The sequence below is a fragment of the Homalodisca vitripennis genome, chromosome 5 (assembly GCF_021130785.1).
Source record: "Homalodisca vitripennis isolate AUS2020 chromosome 5, UT_GWSS_2.1, whole genome shotgun sequence".
In the NCBI taxonomy this organism is placed as follows: domain Eukaryota; kingdom Metazoa; phylum Arthropoda; class Insecta; order Hemiptera; family Cicadellidae; genus Homalodisca; species Homalodisca vitripennis.
Window position 1 is genome coordinate 72,878,775 of NC_060211.1, and position 17,423 is coordinate 72,896,197.

Consider the following 17,423-nt stretch of genomic DNA (forward strand, 5'->3'; position numbering starts at 1 on the left):
AGCAATGTGTATATAAATAAAATCATAAAAATATATACTCGTAATTATTTTGCTTGTTTCAGCAGATGTTTAGTTGGTACACAGTTCTATAAATTGCTCATATTTGAACTCTGCTACTGATTACTGAGTAATTACGATAAGTGAATAACCATTCAACTCGTTACTATTATAGTACTACTAACTTGGTACTTGCGCCAGCATTTTCAGCGTAGTCATCCCTCAGATATACTTTCCACGAAAATCTGCTTGAGTAAACTTTTAAATTTAAGCCAAGATGTAAATGTATAAGTAGATTTTGTGACAACTGAAATACTATAAGCTTATTCTCATGGAATTTACATATACTCAATTTCTCGAACACTGCTCGAGTGGAAAAATGTGCCAATTAAAAAAGTTTAGGAAATTTTATAATCTTTCCAGAACACTTATTTCTCTCTAGGTACATAAATAACGGAATTGTTTATTTTTTAAGCTTGGACAGCCGCTATCATTAAACGAAATGGCGTACGAAGATGGGAAACGAACTTAGCCGAGACATTTGTAAGATTTTAAACCAAATTTAAACTAGTTTTGGATTTTTGAATAGTTGTAATTTCCAAAAGCCGTATTATATATAAATGAAAATAATGTATATATATATATATATATATATATATATATATATATATATATATATATATATAGTTACAGGAGGAAAAGTAAACGAACATTATGGTGGGAATGATTCCATTATGTAAACGAATGATATCAGATTTATAAACTTGTTTTGATTCATTACTGCCAATCAGTGTCAATTAGACGAATAATGGGTAATGTTTGAATGACATATAAGAAAACTCATTAAGCTCATTAAACAATGACAATGTAGTCTTATTCTTATTCTGAGTTGCCAGTACTTGGAAGCTATATCAGCTGGCACGAGGTTAATGGTCAAAACACTAACAATCAATTACTTGAAATTAGTAATCCGTGGACGTATAGTACCCATGTAATGATTAAAAATAATTGGAGAGTCAACACTAAACTTCACAATATCATGTTCTATTTCACATCAGTTAATTGAAAACGAAATCATAGTAATTTGATTGTAACTAAAATAATAGCTGTTATTTATTTTGTGTTACAATTGTACTTAAAAACGAGAATACTTTGATTTGTTATCCGAGGTTAAATTGTAAATATTGTTAAATGTCAAAGTAAAAAATAAGTTAGAAAAATAAATTTTAAAATATTTAAGCAATTTATAGGATTTTAAAGAAATCCAAATTTTGGGCATTCTTACAGTTTTGTAGATATTTAAAATAGTTATGATACCCATCTCTATTTTAATAACAAGACTATAAAAACAAATTTTCGGTGTTGAATAACAATCTGCGGTAGTTATATAGGCATTACCTACGAAGTCCCGGTCTGCAGCAGAAAACTGACAGGATGCAGAGCTTTATTCCAGACAAATGTGTATATACTTATCAGATATTAAGTCTGATTTTGACCTTCCTAAATACTATTGTAAGTTATATAACAATAAAATAGAACAACTATTTGTCCATGTAATGATTTCAATATAACTTATAAAGTATGTATAAACGATTTGAACAACCACACGGTTGAATAAAATCCTACACAAGACACATTAAGCACTGAACAGTTCAAAACACAAGAAACACTTGTTAGACTACACAAACACAAAATCAATCTTATTTGCTACTAAGTTTTCATAGTATATAAAAAGTATAACACTTTTCGGACCGCTATAAAATACGTTTAGTCACTTTTGAGAATAAAAAAGAACGGGGAATTCAATCATGTTCCACATGAAATGAACGCGTACTCCAGCTGGTTCTCCCTGTCAAGTGTGGACAACCAAGTGTTGGACGTTGCACTGAGATAAATTTATCGATATGTACTCTACAAAATAGACTTTGTTGTCTAATTTTGAGCTTTAGATAGTCCAATTTGTGGAGCAAATCAATTAAATCTATTACGACATTCAATAAACACTGTATACAAATTATGGATGACTCAATTTATTTTAAAGCTTGTTTATTTTAAAATTGTGGATTACTTTTGGTATTTACAAATTAAGAGTGTTAAATTTCTTAAATTCACAATGTTTTATCACATTCACTGTTTTCATAACTGCTATTTAAATTTTAAATTTCATTATTCGTGATTTTTATACACCAAATCTTATTTTTGTATTACTAAAGATAATGTCATTCACTATATGTCTACATCATACACGATTTATACTTTTCCATCGTTTCATATGAAAATACCAAGTATGTAATTACGTAAGTAAAACTCATAAAGGTAAATACAACTTCTAATAAAAGCGATAATTTGAAGAAAAATACGCACAACAAATTTATATTACTGCTTTTTATTACAAATTTCCATCAAGATGTTATTTCCTTAGTTGGCTTTTCAGATTCGTCTTCATCTTCAAAAATCTTTAAGCCCTTCACGTAATACCAAAGTCCCACGTCGAAAACGCAACCCATAGAGATAAAACCTGAAAAAGAAAAGTTGGCGGATAAAAAAAAAGTCAAATACAAGTATACATTTAGATAGCAGATAAGTCATGTTTCTTGCCTACTCACTATTATGTAACGTCCTAACGCCTGACTATCTTGGCAGTACACACTTTGAACTATACTAAATTTACATTAGTGGCAAGTGTTTTCTGCCAGAGATAAAGGATTGTTGATGGTTAGAACTAAACAACTAAAGTTTGCTTTACTGGATAAACCAGTTCAGTTTGACTACTGACCGAGTGCTGTGAAGTTCACATAATATCTGAATTTTTCCGCGTCATAGATCCAGCAGTTCCCAGTTCCAGTGCAAGTCTTTCCCCATACTAGGCAAGTCGTGTCTGTGGAAAGATCTTAACGGTTAATATATATTGGTTAACATAAATATATTCCAAAGTTTTTTCCAGATTTACATTTAACTAATAGTATAAAATATAATATAACATAGTTCAATGTTTTAGCTCACATGATATAAATATTTTTATATCAATACTAGAAAAACCTTAAAACCTTATTAAAGTAGAAAATAATATAAAACACTAAAAGAACCAATACCATCTAATAAAATACGTTGCGGTACATGCAAAAAAAAGTAATATTAGTGAAGTAATAAATCAAACTGGATTCATACAAAATGTCCCTTATATGAAACATGTGTATATTCTGTAATTAGATAAAGACAACGGTTAATATTCCAGGTGGGCAATAAGTTTTTAATTAGCATTTTTCAATTTAAAATCTCAGATTTAAAGAAAATTTCTAAAAGTGCAGAAAATAGATCAAGTAGACGCCATGGAAAAGTACATGAACATTATGGTGGAAATGATTGCATTATGTAATCGAATGATGTCAGATTTCATAAAATTTTTATAATTTATTACTGCTAATCAGGGTCAATTCAATAGAATACATATATGCTTTCATATTATGAGAATTAGTTTCATAATGCATGTGCCACAAAAAATATAGTAGTGTCTTTCGCTATATGTTATAGTTTAGTATTACTATAACAACACGTCAAATTTGTATTATTATTTCACTGAGTTTTCAAAAACTGTTTTGTAAAAGTTCGACCAAAACCTCCAATAAAATTTAGTTTATAGTTTTTTTTAGTTTTCCATACATGTTTAATGTGGATGCTGTACTTTGGTCACAGAACTAACGAAAAGAGCGTCTGAACCAACCGGTGCTACTGGACCTTTAATAACGCAATGGATAAATTGAATTACATATGAAATTACACGCAAAATTACACATGAAGTAATAATAAGTCTGATAGTTGTGGAATTAGACAGTTGCTCCAAAAAATGGCAAAATGCATGTTCAAAGAGGTACGAGGAGAGAAAATGGGGTTTTAAGGAAATACTCCTCTAATAAAGTTTGGCTCTAATTTGCAGAAGGTCTTGTCTCTAATTGTTCCAAGCAGAAAACTTCCAGTAATTGGGTTATCCTGATTTAATTTTACCATTACTAGGTTCCTCAAGTTTCTTGCCCAAGGTTTAAGCAAATTAAGGTTAAAAAGGAAAAAGGATGAATACCATTTAAAAAAAATATTCAATGTGGATTAAAATAGCATTATTACCCACCGATTATGTGACCAAAGAGAATCGGAGATGGTATGAATGCGAACACAGTGACAAGCATCAGACCCAGAGCCATGGCTATGGTTTTGTCCGAGTCGTCCACACATCTGTTGACATACATTTGGCCATTAAAATTTTCCGCACAGCAGTTAGGAAACCAAAGAACTTGCAAAAAAACCATTCTATCGTTCTAAAATAATGAGATAAATCTTAGAAATAATAACAAAAAGAAAACCTTGAATAGTAAGACATTATCAAATAATAAAATACCTGGCAGCCTGCAATATTGATAGCTGATTGTCTGAGTTCAAGCCAATAGCGTTAAACTAATCCCTCCATTCACCTTTCTAAGCGTATGGCTCAGCCAGTTTCATTTTAACATGTTTAGATTATCCGTGAATAAGAAAACTGTAATGATTGTAAAGTTATTTTAGGATTGTAAAGATACTTGAACCTGAAAATACCGTAGTGACTGAAAGACAACATTTGTAGTAAATAGGTATTTATGATCTTTATGCACAATATTAAATACAAAACTACGTTTAATTTTTAAACATACCAAAATGGTACAGCATGTGTAAATTTAGGAAATTTCAAAATATGTAGTCCTCCTGGTTGAGTTTCTTTTACTACTTGTTTTAAAACTTTCTTGGAAAATATGAAAGAGGAATTATTAGCTAAACACTACATTCATTTCGATTACTGACTTACGTATAAGCTCTAGTTCTCCACTTCATGTGGTGACCACAGATTTAAACAATCCATAATTCAATCAACACAAAGAAATCATTGCTAATTTCTGTAATAACTTCGTGATGATTGCCTCGCTTTGTATGCTGAGAGTTTTGTTAATTTAATAATAAAATGACAATTTTCCAGATGACACACCTAAGAGTGAGGAGGAAGTTAGAAGTTCGGCCGGTAGATCCGGCCAGATGACTGAAACTCATAACTGTCAAGAAAATTAACAATTGGTTTCCGCAGTCCACAGGACAGAGTCCTTCTCTGATGACCCAGGAGTCGTCGGGGTCCTGCAGGTCTGGCACATCCTCGTGAGTAAGGTTGAATAACGGCCTGGGTACACAGGAGCAATCGCTGTACACCTAAGTGACAGATATATTTTTTCATTTTCTTTCACCTTTTTATAGAGGATAAAATTATTATGAACAGAAATAAATGTTAAGAAGATATCGTTTAAGATGAGTGTAGTCTATGTACTTTACTGCCGTTGGTAAGTGTCCGATAATCGTTGCATCCAGCATGACAGGGTGAGATGAAGGTGCGGCCGTCCGGGGAGCAGACGGGGGAGTACTTGACAAAATTGCAGTGGCAGTCCTGATTACAGGGCGTGGTCTCCATCCTGTAATAAGGAACAAAGTCGAGGAAGTCAATTGGTTCTGTGGATATTATATACCTTAAATTAAGAATAATTTTGAATAAAGGGGAAAATCTTATAAATGGTAAAGGTTACTTTAATGGTGGCGCAACCTGGCAGTGAAGTCGCAACTAGGCCCGGTTGCGCAACCACGACTACTGTTGATGAGTCACGAGAAGATCCCTGGTTTCTTTGCATATAACAAAAAATTAAGGCGCTAATCACCTATCTTGAGACTCTTAACTATAATCGTGTGCACTGATGTTGCAAACGTAATTACTGAATTAAGTGCCTGCAAAATAAGGTGATACCACTACAATACACAGCTGCACCGTGTACTGGGCTAGAGGTCGTCTTATGACTCACCTACAGTAATATGCTTAATAATAAAGGACAACAGGAGTTCGGATATTTGCCATTGTTATAGGTTACAAAAGGTATAACACAACGTTTCGAGGATTGGAATTTGTCATCTTAGTAATGTGAGGGAGGTATTAATACATACAAAAATAAAGAACTGTTGAAAAAGAGGATATATTCTAATCCTCGAAACGCTGTGTTATACCTTTAGTAACATACAGGGTGTCAATTAAGTCTGGAACCTCTTTTTTAATTTTTGAACCATAATAGAAAGAAATACCAAAGTTCACACGTGCTTACTGGTGATAGTAACGCACACATCTGCCCAATTACCGACCGGAAAATCCCTTTGGGGGACGGTCCACAAGGAGTCAGACAAAATTCTTAAATAGCAGCATAGGTCAAGTTTGGTATCAAATTAAAGGTCTCACTTAGCAAAGTACAATGCCGCAAACCGGACTTCAAAAGGTGGATTCATTCAGTAGTTATAGCTATTTGAATTTTAAACAATTGAACAATGTAAATTATTAAGTATTACAAGTAAACACCAATTTTTAAGTACCTGTGATCAAAGTAAGTGTTCAAAATGTTCCCCTCCCATCATCTGACAATGTAGTAATCGAAGCCAGGAATCAATAATTACTACCAATAACACAACTACTGTTAGAATGTGAAAGTGGCAGATAGAGTCATACACAGCATCCACAGAAACTTAACGTTTCGCAGGTATTATAGGAAATCAAATTATGGGCCCATTATTTATCAATGGTAATTTAAATGGTGACTCGTATCTAGCAATGCTCCAAAATGAGATAATTCCTGCACTACAAGCTGCTCGTGGTCGACAATTTCAAAGAATTTATTTCCAACAAGATAACGCGCCACCACACTTTGCTCTCATGTTAGAGACTACTGGGGTACAATATTCACTCACAGATGGATTGGAAGACGTGGTGCAGTAGAGTGGCCTGCTCGTTCCCCTGATTTATCTCCGCTGGATTTTTTCTTTGGGGATACCTGAAAGATAAAGTTTATCGTACTAAGCCTCGAGATTTGGCGCACCTAAAAAATCTCATAGTCCAAGAAGCTCAAGATATTCCTCGTGACTACCTTCAAAATGCAGTGGATGGCTTTTACAACCGCCTAGGACATTGCCAGACGATGGTAGGGGAACATTTTGAACACTTACTTTGATCACAGGTACTTAAAAATTGGTGTTTACTTGTAATACTTGATAATTTACATTGTTCAATTGTTTTAAAATTCAAATAGCTATAACTATTGAATGAATCCACCTTTTGAAGTCCGGTTTGCGGCATTGTACTCTGCTAAGTGAGACCTTTAATTTGATACCAAACTTGACCTATGCTGCTATTTAAGAATTTTGTCTGACTCCTTGTAGACCGTCCCCCAAAGGGATTATCTGGTCGGTAATTGGCAGATATGTGCATTACTATCACCAGTAAGCACGTGTCAACTTTGGTATTTTTTTAAATTGTGGTTTAAAAATTAAAAAAGAGGTTCCAGACTTAATTGACACCCTGTATAACGATTGCAAATGTCCGAAATTCTGTTATCCTTTTAAACCTTCAATCGCCAATAACAAAATATAAACAAAGAATAAAGGACACTTCGAGTAATTATATCTATTTACTTATTTATTTATTACTCACCTTAGACATCTGATGGTGCGAATCATTGGCGTGTTTAAGTATAGTAGTAGTACAAGTGTTGATTTTGGATGTTTGTTGACTTTTATGTCGGCTCATGTCGGAGTCACGTATATTGTTTGAACTCGGTTTAGTCCTTTTGGAGATTTACAGAGACGATTAAATTGGACGAAAACCAAATTCTTGGTTGGTGGCAAGTGTTACTTCCGGCGTGAAGACGAAGGAGGAAAGAGCTTATGTGTAAATTTTAATTATGCAATATACCCCCGAAAGAGTCACTAGGAATCAGTAGAACTGTAAGTAAGGACTTTTTAATATGTTTAAATGCACACGTTTACTGAGTATAAGGGTAAGTCATGCCCAGCATTTTAATTTGATATTTACTAGGACTATTTTCATTGTAATTAAATTTTATTTTACAAAGACAATGTTAGAGAGAGTGTTGTGGTTAGACAATGAAATAATTGAAGCTGAATAAACCTTTTTGAACTTTAATTTATTTTCAATTACCACCTATGTCACGACGGTATAATACTTTCAAATATTTGAAAACCTACAAACAGCATTTCTACATATTCTTTCCGGCATTGGTGGTTACAGATTGGTTACATGTGTGAGGCTGTTAATATAAAACTAAATATTAAGTTTCTCAATACCTTAAGAATGTATAGTCTTTAAAATTTTGCCTATCAATATACCGTTTTTACAAATTTAGAATCTTTACCGTCGTAGTACCTTAAGATTTAAATATTTATAAGTATACAAGTTTTATATTTTGTAATAATTAACATTTGCCCTATATGAGAAACACATAGGTAAAACTGTTGTCTACATTAAAAGTTTAGCACAGTAGGCATTTAAAAATAATAATATATATTTAAGACTAACGTAAATTAAATATATAGGCCTACAGCACATATTCTAAAACTTTCAGTTGAGTGGGTAGAATTCCCCTCTAATCCATCATACCTGGCTTAGTATAAATATGTTAAATTATATTGATGAAATTATTCAATCCTATTGCTATAATGTAAATGCACATTTTATTGAACCTTTGTGCGCGCGCTATCTTGAAACCGCGTGAGATATAAATAGAATTGTTTCTATTTATATCTATTCTATATTCTATTTATAAATAAATAAATAAATATTAAATAAATATTTTATTTATTTAAATAAATTGTATATTAACTGATTGGTTGAGACAAAACTTATATGTTATTGAATATATTATTGGTCTATTATGACCAGTTAATTATATGCTTGAGCATTTTGTCAGAACCGGAGTTGTCTATTGAAGCAGCGATCATTTTTGCGCATAGAGTGTCAAATCAATGTATATTAATATCAATGTATTTATTTTTTTATTGTAAATTGTAGCCTGGTAAGTTTGTATATTTATTATTTGTATGTTTAAGTTATTTATATTAAGATATTGAAATTGTATAATGGATTTGCCGGTGGAAGTGAAAAATAAATAAATAATAAATTCAAAACGCACTTTTGTAAGTGTGTTTTGAATTATTTGTGAATTCAGATCTTTATGTTTGTTTCACGATGTGTTATAGTTGACAAATAATAATCGGTCAGAATACTTTGAAAGGCTCTAATGTTAAATCGTGGAATTTAAAACAAGTCTATTTTTTATCTGTTTGTGTAACAACCAGAATAGGATCGTTACCCAAAAGCTAACTGTAGCTGGGAATTGTTTATTGAACGAGGCTGGGTGAACTTATTAGTAACTATTATTAGTATTTTCATAATAAGTTTAACTTTAATCGGTTAAAAACTTCATGGTCTGTGATTTAAAGTCAATTTGGACTTCTAGTCAATTTTTACTGTACATTCGGGATTAACGACTGACGATTGAGATTATTAGTTAATAGCATCCTTCTGTATATCTCTAACTTGCTTACTGTCTAGAATTGATCATAGCTGCCTGGTTATCGCTCAGAGAACACCCCAAGAAAGCGTATGTGGTGATGCTCCCTACGGAGATGAGACCAATGACTATGTTCCAGGCCGCCAAGGCTCTTGCGCTGGGTTTGATCTTGGAGATTAGAAATCCTGAGCCAAGAATGCCGACACCACCACAAGCCAGGGTTATCACACCTATAGGACACACATGATCAGTGGTTTTAGACAAGATAAATATATACAACAATGATTAATATTATCACAGAGGCGCAAATGGCCAAAAATAAATTGACAATTCAAAAGTTGGTGGGGTCTGAATAAAAACTTTTTGAGGGGGGTTTAGCAATCATCAGAAAGTGTTTTTTATTGATTTCAAAATAAGCCCTTTCCTCTTAGCACAGAGGTGTGGAATACATTTAAATCAAAATGTATTATCGAGTTTCAATTTTTACGTAAAAAGAGGCAAATCCCAATATGGCAATGTAACAAATTTCTGACAGTCATATAAATAACTTTATACTGAAAGGAAAGGCATGTTAATAAAACAGATGTCGAGAGAAACTCATAAATGTGTTTTCCAATAATGTATTGTACATTAAAATTAAACAACATTGAAAAATCATCACCCTGAAACATTGTGATCCAATTAAGACTACATTTTAGTACAAGATAAGTTACAAGTGTTCCGGGGTTTTATTATAACATTTTAGAATTGTGTAAAAAATTGTTATCAAATTACCATCTTCACTTTTATTCTTGACCGGGTGGTTTAAAAAAGTCGGCGTTTGTGTCGTTATTTAGCTCCTAAAGTTTAACACCAATTTAATTGAGAAGATTCTGTCAATTTACCATGGTTGGCACCTGCTCGTTTGAACGCGTAAGCTGCCATACTGCCGAAGAAAACTTTCCTAAGCAGCCTAGGTGGTTTGCGCTTTGTAAAAATTAAACATTTGAATGGTGGCTTATGAAATTACATGTCCAAAGTATTGACTCAGAGTTAGAAATGTTCAAATTGCAGTTTGATTTTAAAGATTATAGTTAGTAATTGTTTAGCGAAACAATTACGAATATTGCTTTGACCTTAAGGTATAATTTATTCATTACTTACCAGTAATAAAACTAGAACGAGAGGCAGACTGCCTAAAGACCACTTCGAAGTATTTCGGCATGAAGATCCAGAAAGGCATGAAACCCATCAGGAAGAATATAGACGCTGCGTTGTTGCACATAAGAATTCGATTCTTTAACAGCCGTCTGAATGCCGTCAACATGTCTGAAAAATGTGTGATGAATGATTTCACCATCATGAATGATCATTATAAAAGTCACCAGTTCTTTAGACGATTACACAATGTACCTTTAATTGATGTTGGCATTTCTGCTTTTTTCACGTCTGGTATTTTTTTAACAGCCTCTACGTTCTCCTCGGTAACCATTCGTTGTGTAGGAGGCTGTGGCAGCGACTTGGGGAAGAGAGCTATTATACATGCGAAAATTGACAAAACCGCAGCTAACACCAACCATCCTGTAAAGACAAATGTAACCTTTACTCTAAAAATCTTCATTACATGAAACATCGAAATAGTGAACAAAAAATAGATCGTAGAGTAAGTAGGTGGTTTATGATAAGATAGTAATAATATTTATGCTATCTACTAACCAATCCACCATGCACCCAACCATCGGGGATCTCGTTTGTTTATGGTTGGCGTTAAGGTGGGAGAGATGAACATGTTGAGACACACCGAGGCCATAGCGTATCCAATCACAGGTCCCAGCATGCGCATAAAATACGAAATACCTGTAAAATAAGCATAACACAATTTTAACTCAAATGTCACTTCAGTGTCAAAACTAGCTGGCCTCGTTTGAGCTGGTTTCCATATACCGGATGTTCCAAAGTTTATGAACAGTGAATGGATCATGGAAATTAGACACATGATACTTATAAACACAGGAAATATTAAACTGACAAGGTTGTGCTTAATAAGTAGACCAGCAAGTCAATTGGTTAATTCACTGCGCTTATTTGATCAATATTTTCAAGCTGCCGCAGCTCTCTTATTAACATGCAATCTGCATATAATTTATTCTAGTTTATAAAATATTATAATGACAAATTTTCAAGATTTCAGACATCAGGTGTAGGTTGCGAATCAAAGTTTATAGATGCAATAACCCTGTCTTTTCAAAATTAAAAGAGATTACATTGTACTTTCAAAAATAACTTGTTGGTTTGGTTAACTAATTCGTAAAAACCCGTCTTTTATCTAGTTTTTTTAAGGGAAATTTGTATTCCATTATTCGGAATGTTGGTAATCCTGACTCATACTCCACTAACAAATTCATTCTCATTTCATTTTTGAGATGTCCTGCAGACAGATAGATAAGCAGTCAATTAATACAGAAAAGAACTGGACACAAAAACGACGCGCCATTTTTAGTATGTTTTACACCATAAATCATTGTTTTAGGAAACATATAAAATATTGCTCGACATATCTTCCTGCAGAATACAGTCACATTTTTTCATTAAATTCGTGTTCGTATAGGTGTTTAAATGAAAGAAGTCTACACACCAAGTCACTATAAGGCGATGATGTATGGGTTATGACAGTTAGGTTACATGTGTTAATACATCTCACGTTTTATTTTCTTATGGATGTATTGAGTTTGTTTTCAAATTTATCTATTCCTCTATTTTCCGTTGCCATAAGTGTTACCCATGAACCAAAGTAACAATATTCTTTAACTCTCAGCCAAATCCAATGGAGTGACATGCGCTGTAATCGAACTCAGTGTTCCTCATGTAAAAATGAAGTCCAAATTTCTATATTTCTGACCAAGTACAATTTAAAATCTATACTTCACTTCTTGCAGACAGAAAAACAGACAGAAATGGAGTTTTTCTAGCCTCACGAGTGACAGGTATTGATAAGCTCAGCCATTAAAGAATATTACTTCATTGCTGTTTATCAAAAGGAACTTAATACCAACAACAACAAAAAAAGAAAACAAATTAGATTTTGAGATCCTTTTTGAAATATATGATTTTTGTGACAATGGGTTCAAAATCATTTTTGAAGAAAACCTACACATAGTATGTTTTATCTCTTGCTATTTTAAATACTTCATGAATTCTTCATCTTACATTCAAGATCCTAGTATCTCCATGGAGAGTAATTGATGAGAAATTTCGCATATTATTGCTACCTAATATTCAATCATGTTCAATAGATTACAATAGCAGACAGTTTGTATTAAGAGCTTTTTTGGGACATCCGCACAGGCAACACGTAACTTACTGACTAGAATGGGTGATTTGCTCCTGGAAGTGTTATCGTCCATGTAAGAGACACCAAGAGTGTAGTACAGAGAGCCGCCGATACCACTAATAAAATGGGCCATGAACAGAATGATCTGGGGGGCGAGATTACCAACACCGGCTTCACAGTCCTCGTTGATCCTGTCCCTCTGGCACAACAGCTTGCGGTTCTCGGCATCTAGAAATGTGTAATAATACAAACATATTTTGTATTAATACATGTTTAAATGCCAAATCAAATCACATTTATTTCCAAAAAATAATAAAAAAACAGAAGTAAATATTTTATATTGAATAAGAAAACAAATGTAGCATTAGCATTTGGATATGTAATGGTAATAAAATATACAATAATATTCAAGAACTACAATTCAAACTCTAATTATATTTAAAAGTCATATATGACTAAGAAATAAATCCACATATTGAAATAAAGAGAGAAATTAAAATTAATATATATTAATTTTAATTTCTAGTAATAAATTTGAATTTTTTTGAATACATGTGTGTGTGTGTGTGTGTGTGTGTGTGTGTGTGTGTGTGTGTGTGTGTGTGTGTGTGTGTGTGTGTGTGTGTGTGTGTGTGTGTGTGTGTGTGTGTGTGTGTGTGTGTGTGTGTGTGTGTGTGTGTGTGAGTGTGTGTAACTAGTGAAAACAGCATTTATGATTCAGTTAATTTCCTACCTTATTTCTGTATAAGTAAAAATAACGTGGGAAAAGAGCCTACATGGGCCTTAATGGCATGTGCGTAGGCTCGAGTTGCAATTTTAGGATTAGAATTTTGAATCTTGAGCAGTATGGAGGAGAAAAGCAGTAATTAAAAAACAGTGTGTTTTATTTTTTATATTTATCAAAACTGGCACATAAGTTAGAAATATTGCATTATTACTGTTAATTAATTATTCTGTCATTTATAAAATGAATTGATATAAGTTATCATTGCATACGATACTCACCATTATTAGCTATGTGAATGGATTTATTTCAGTAATACACAAAACCTATACTACTATTGGCTATTGGGTGTTTGCTATTGATCTCTGGTCATTCCTATGTGATTGTCTGGTGAGTGTAGAAATATTGTGACCTGTATTCAGTAGTTCAGTTTCAAAAATTAGTGCTTTGATTTCATCAAGTGCGTGTGTTAGAGTTAGTGTGCATGGAACTGACATATAACATGTTGTCGTGATTCCTGACTCATGCGTGTCACATTGCTCAGGTATGATTTGTTTGTTTTCAACTAGATTGTTGGTTGTGTTAGGTAAGTTATTCACCTGAAGAAGAGATCACATTGTAGATCTCGAAACGTAATGTTACTACTGATTTTTTGTATAACGAAACGATGGAAAATATCCAGTTTCATGCACGTTATTTGACTATTTACGGAAAACATAATTAAAACAATGCATACCAATCAGTAAATCTGTATTGTTAGAATTGTAATCTCCACCAAACTCCTTAGTGAGAAGGAGAGCATCCTCGCCCGGGCCGTACAGAAAGTGGCACAGAGCGTTCATGAGGCAGAAACCCACAGAGGTGAAAATGCCGAAGGCTATCCACCGAGGCCTGTGTCCTCTGCCTCCGTAGTAATTCAGTAGCACGCCCACGGTGAGGATGGTGACGTCACTGCCGGTCATGATAATACCTAGAACCAAGGTTCAAGACCGTAGCAACAGTATATTATAACTCAAGATGAACTGTTTCACTCTCCCTATCAAAAGTGTCTCGACAAATCAAATAAAATTGTACAAATATGGTAAGTGATAAAATTAATATTTAATCAGGGGCATTCATTCATTCTTCTTTTTCTCGTAGCATAACGTTTTTTTTATCTTATGATTATATAGTTCTAGCTTTGTCTATACGTTCACCACACATTAAAAAAAAATTGAATTCAACCTATTAAACACACATTTAAGTAATATAATATCACTAATTGACAAAAAAACTGGGTTGGTCTGGTATGAAAATATGGGAATGGTAAGTGCAAGAGTGGGTTTCTTCCTACGTGTCTCAAGATTGGAATGACATAAAGTGGAGAAATTGATTGCTAAACTTCCTTTATTGTATAATAAGCGCACTCCGATTTGGATTTTTCACTCTATTGATTGCACCGAAGGTAGATTAAAAGGGCCGAAAGTAGACGCTTTTTAGACGAAGTATGTATCTCAGACAGGTGTATAATTTTTTATGAAGGCAAAAGAAAACTCAACTATGATGGCTCCGTGCATATAATTAATTTGAAGCAGACCTTCATCAACACATGGAAACACTGATATATTTTCTGAAATTCGCCTGGCGTGAGTAGCTTAACTTCAGGAAACCCAACGTGAAGAACGACCCCTACTTTTTTTAAAAGATTATTATATTTTTATTTATCTTTTATATTTGTATTATCTCTGGGAAATTGGTCGATAATTACAATTGTACCACACTCGATATTCTTAATTGGTGTAATATTTCTGCTACTAATTACTACTAAAGTGAAAAATGTTGTTGGAGCACTTACCCGTGTTGGTGGAGGGTATTTTGAACCTCTTCTCCAAAGTTGTGATTATTCCATTCAAATACGAGTAGCTCGAAGCGGCGACACATCCCAGGATTCCGTAAAAGAACGTGAAAGCGTTTCTGTTGGCAAACCTCTGCAAGAACTCTCCTTTGATGCACCAAATTCCGCAAGTCGTGTCTTCTGTAAGATCCTGGAGTTTTGGGGTGTCAGCATATGCTTTGGGGAACAGCTCTGAGGTTTTTGATAGCAGATTCTCTTCTTCAGGAACTTTACATGATTGATTTTGTGTGTCTTCCGCCCTTCCATCTTGTGTTGACATTTTCAAGGACGAAATAAATCGGTCACACAAGGATTTTGTTTTGCTTTTTGAGCTATTAGTTCAATGACGTTACCAACTTTCTACCCACAACTGGCTCAAATGCTCAAAAGCTAAAATCCTTGTTGTCGCACTATCATTGATGTTTACCTTAGTATTTCGGCGTGTTAAAGAAACATGGGCTGCAAAAAGATATGTCTCTTATCTTATCATCACAGTTTGCGAATTTTGACATACTGTCAGTTTAAACAAACTCTACTTAGATATGTTGTGAAAAACACTTAATTTATGAAAAAATACAGGCCATGTCTTGTATTTATCTCTTCTTGTTTCCTATTTTATTAACACAGTACACTAGTACTGTATTGGAATTAGTTTCCTATTCATTAAAAGACTGATAAGAGTTTCAGTGTTGCAAGAAGTTAGTATATAGTATAAGCATTAAGTTACCTTTGTTAAATAAATGTCTCTTTCTAATCTGAAAGTTGGCAATTGCCAAGAAATATATTGGTTAGATTATGTATTTTTTTGTATATCTGATAAATACTTGAAATGTTTGCTTAAAGCAAGTTGTGATTAAAGAGCGTTGGAAGCTATTATTGTGTTAATAAGTTGTTTGATTTTGTCAAATAAAGATTTTGATTAGTTTGCTAGGAAAGAGTTTTATTATAATGCTTGGGGGAAGAAAACTTTGTGTTCAAACAAATTTAAAAATGTTAAGCTCCCAAGATTGTATCACTATGAAGAAAATAGGAGGACTGAATTAAAAATATTGATAGCTGATAGAATACTAAACTCATGGATACAGGAACTTTTACCATATATCATATAGTTCTTCTGGAACTATTTTTATTAAGTTCTGCCACTAAATTTATCAAACAAATTGGTGAATATCTAATCTTTATAAATATAAGGCTTTATTCTAGTCCAATTATAATAAGTTGTTGAATTTTAACTTTAGCTGATAGTTAGTATAGAACCATATCAGGCTTGTAGAAACAAAGATTATCTTTATTAAATTCAACAAGATGATAAAAACTCACTATTTTTATATTTTTTGGCACCATAATTACAAGCAATTATATCAAACTGCTCATTCGCTTTGTTAATGTTGCTCATTAATGTTATTGTTTTTATCATGCATCACTCAAATGATACGACATGCTTAAAAAAATCAGTGGTCTGACTATAATGATAGTCACCCTAATAACAAGTTTTATAATGATTTTAATTTTGCGGTGGTTGTATTGTCCGTTAATAAATGTTATATCCAATTTTTGAATGATGAAATAAGAAATTACACTTACATCGACAGTGAAAAAGTACCCTTATTTTTAAAATCCAATATACAGCCTTTGTTACGCATCGCAAACATTTAATAATTTATTTGTATTCAAGCTAACGTGTGGTAAGTATTATTTTTTATGAACTTAGTATTATTAAAGACCAGGTAACAATGAAACAATTTATTTACCTGTTGATTTTGTAAAAAGCAAGTTATATTTTTAATAAGGAAATTATTATTATTGATCCAGAAGTTTAGTATTAATTCTTGTGTAGCTTGAAAAATGTTCTTGCCATCAATTTCAAACAACGGCAGAGATCTAATTTAAAATAATTTATTAATCGATTCTGTTCCAAATTTGTATACATCGTTAAACCATTCTCAAATGCCAAATCTTAACTCTGGCATTTCTTAAACTATGACGCTGTGGGTGTTTTTGAACTTTTTAATATGTTCTATCAAAGTTTCCCGCGATAAACCATACATATTTATAATAAATCACTTTTTAGCTTATCTTGTAATTTTCAATATTTCAAAGTCTTAGATCTTC

At 32.9% G+C, this 17,423-nt stretch overlaps 1 protein-coding gene across 1 annotated transcript; it reads right to left on the reverse strand.

The window, feature by feature from the left end:
• Positions 1–2,364: 2,364 nt before the first annotated feature.
• On the reverse strand, positions 2,365–15,761 carry LOC124362358 (solute carrier organic anion transporter family member 74D-like). Its single transcript, XM_046816792.1, has 12 exons — positions 15,273–15,761; positions 14,175–14,408; positions 12,745–12,942; positions 11,100–11,240; positions 10,797–10,964; positions 10,548–10,712; positions 9,439–9,634; positions 5,336–5,477; positions 5,006–5,220; positions 4,121–4,224; positions 2,774–2,875; positions 2,365–2,515 (listed from the first exon to the last, which is right to left on the reverse strand). The coding sequence occupies exons 1-12, from the start codon at positions 15,589–15,591 to the stop codon at positions 2,400–2,402; spliced, it is 2,100 nt and encodes a 699-aa protein (XP_046672748.1). The 5' UTR covers positions 15,592–15,761; the 3' UTR covers positions 2,365–2,399.
• Positions 15,762–17,423: the final 1,662 nt, after the last annotated feature.

What these genes read in the sequence shown, in the direction of transcription:
- LOC124362358 (XM_046816792.1), bottom strand. Translation starts at nt 15,591, where the DNA reads ATGTCAACACAAGATGGAAGGGCGGAAGACACACAAAATCAATCATGT. An exon ending in GTTGGGTGCATGGTGGATTG is followed by an intron (nt 10,965 to 11,099) that starts GTTAGTAGATAG and finishes TTGTCTTTACAG; the next exon opens with GATGGTTGGTGTTAGCTGCG. An exon ending in TCGTTCTAGTTTTATTACTG is followed by an intron (nt 9,635 to 10,547) that starts GTAAGTAATGAA and finishes TGTGTCCTATAG; the next exon opens with GTGTGATAACCCTGGCTTGT.